General features: G+C 44.7%; 1 protein-coding gene across 2 annotated transcripts in view; it reads right to left on the bottom strand.

Moving 5' to 3' along the window:
- The window catches only part of megf6b (multiple EGF-like-domains 6b), a 167,878-nt gene that overhangs the window by 49,265 nt on the left and 116,113 nt on the right, over positions 1-2,500 (bottom strand). For both annotated transcript variants that reach the window (XM_063215721.1, XM_063215722.1), the window contains one exon: positions 1,796-1,921. In XM_063215721.1, coding sequence (XP_063071791.1) covers positions 1,796-1,921 — 126 coding nt within the window. The remainder of the gene's footprint in view (positions 1-1,795; positions 1,922-2,500) is intronic.

The following is a 2,500-nucleotide window of genomic DNA, read 5'->3' as shown; positions in this document are numbered from 1 at the left end:
AGCCTACTGATGACTAGTTCAGACACTCACTCAGGACTGTAATTACAATCTTCAAGACAGCTATTGCCATTAATGTCAATCCAACCTGACTGCAGACAGACAATACACCCAAGCAGATGTGTAGAGTGAGACCTTGATTTTCTGTGAAAGTGTAAAGGCTTCTAATGAAGTAAGTGCAGGGACGTTCACAGAGGATCAAATAGAGGGAACAAATTGTAGCCTTTACATCACTGGGCGGAGGGAAGGGAGACGTTCACACTAATTGCCATCTAGACTTTGTTTCAAAAGGTTCACACAGTGAATTCTATCAGTGTCATGTGTAGGAAACGAAGAGTTTCACTGCAAATCCATTTTTGACTTATGGATTTCATTATTGGAAATTACATACTTTTTAGACCTACCCTATATAAAATCCATGTGCAAAGCAATGCCCAATGCAAAAATGTCAATTTGCCGAAATGTTCCAAAATGGATACTGTACGTCATTTTGCAATGAAGCTCTTAAAACATTAGCGCCATCACTGCACTCCTGAGTGAGTCAGTTCACCAATTGTATCCAGTAAGTTGGCATGAATGGATTCAAAATGACAAAAAAACATAAAAAGGATTGTGAACGTGAGTCATCGCTACAAGATAAATCCTACTTGTCCATTATGTACACAGGTGCCAATATGTATATTTCTGTCCAATATGTGACTCTCCCAGTCTCCCTGCTGTCTGTGTGTTTACATTGAACGTATACAGTATATACTCTACATGTATGTATATGACTGTCCATATGTTACATGCATAAACCCAGCTTCTACAAGAGCTCAATCCCTCATACTTATGTATGAGTACACTTGGACAATGACACTGACTGTGACTCTAATGTATGGTGACCTGAGGTAGAAGCTGAGCCCAGCTGAGATATGGATCAGAGAGACCAAAGTCACATGGAGATGGGAGGCCAGGGGGTTCCAGTGGACTGTATGTGTCTGCCTGTGCTGCCTTGAGTCTTGGTGTCTGGACTGGAGGAGAGGAGAGGGGCTGCTGCTCTTGTTTATCGAGACTCCACTCGTTCACATGGCTACTCTCCCACTTTTCTCACGACAGAGGTGAGGTCAGCCCAAATATGCCATCACACACGCACTCTCACTCACTGACACACACACACAGTGACAGTGACAGTGACAGTGACAGTGACACACACACACACACACACACACACACACACACACACACACACACACACACACACACACACACACACACACACACACACACACACACACACACACACACACACACACACACACACACACACACACACACACACACACACACACACACACACACACACACACACAGATGCAGGACTAGGGGGATGGGGGTGTAGAGATGGGAGATGTGAGGAGATGCAACAGTTACTAACATTTTTAAAAATGGCTGGCAGGAGGACTGCTTGTCATACTGTTGGTGTTCAGAGACTCTATGACTCTATGACATCATGGCAAGTTACTGTCAGCTGGCAGTGTGCATCTGCACTGTGCAAGCGTGTGTGTGTGTGTGTGTGTGTGTGTGTGTGTGTGTGTGTGTGTGTGTGTGTGTGTGTGTGTGTGTGTGTGTGTGTGTGTGTGTGTGTGTGTGTGTGTGTGTGTGTGTGTGTGTGGCGTGTGCGCGTGTGTGTGTGTGTGTGTGTGTGTGTGTGTGTGTGTGTGTGTGTGTGTGTGTGTGTGTGTGTGTGTGTGTGTGTGTGTGTGTGTGTGTGTGTGTGTGTGTGTGTGTGTGTGTGTGAAGTGTGTGATGAACTCACGTCTGCAGTGCTTCCCATCCTCAGTGAGCTGGTAATGGGGTCGGCAGCGGCACTGATAACGGCCTGCAGACTGCTGCACACAGAAGTGCTCACAGCCTCCATTACTCAAACTACAGGAGTTTACAGCTGCAGAGAGAGAGAGAGAGAGAGAGAGAGAGAGAGAGAGAGAGAGAGAGAGAGAGAGAGAGAGAGAGAGAGAGAGAGAGAGAAAGAGAAAGAGAAAGAGAAAGAGATAAAGAGAGAAAGAGGGAGGAAGGGAGGGAGAGAGGGAGAGAGAATACATATTAGTGAGTTAGATGGAGAGTACATACATACTACCGTATTTTTCGGACTACAAGTCACACTTTTTTTCATGGTTTGGCTGGACATGCGACATATACTCTGGTGCGACATATATATGTTTTTTTTCTCCACGGGAGAGCACTATGGGCGCAACTTGGCCTATGTTGTGTTGCTTAATACCACTGATAGAAAAAAATGTTACCACAACAAAAAATAGCATTTACAATGACGACTGAATAGAAATATACCACCCAAAAGAAGTTAATATAGCCTACTGCTGAGTTCAAGCTGAAAGTAATTAAATATGCAGCCGAAAATGGCAATAGGGCAGCTGAACGAAAGTTTGGATGCAATGGAAAACTGTTTGGGGACTGGAGAAAAGCGGAGGAAAATGTGCATGCTGTGAAAAAAAAAGCTATCTGA

This window comes from Engraulis encrasicolus, chromosome 14 (assembly GCF_034702125.1).
Source record: "Engraulis encrasicolus isolate BLACKSEA-1 chromosome 14, IST_EnEncr_1.0, whole genome shotgun sequence".
In the NCBI taxonomy this organism is placed as follows: Eukaryota; Metazoa; Chordata; class Actinopteri; order Clupeiformes; family Engraulidae; genus Engraulis; species Engraulis encrasicolus.
The sequence above is the reverse complement of the archived record's forward strand: the minus strand, read 5'-3'. Positions and strand labels throughout refer to the sequence as shown.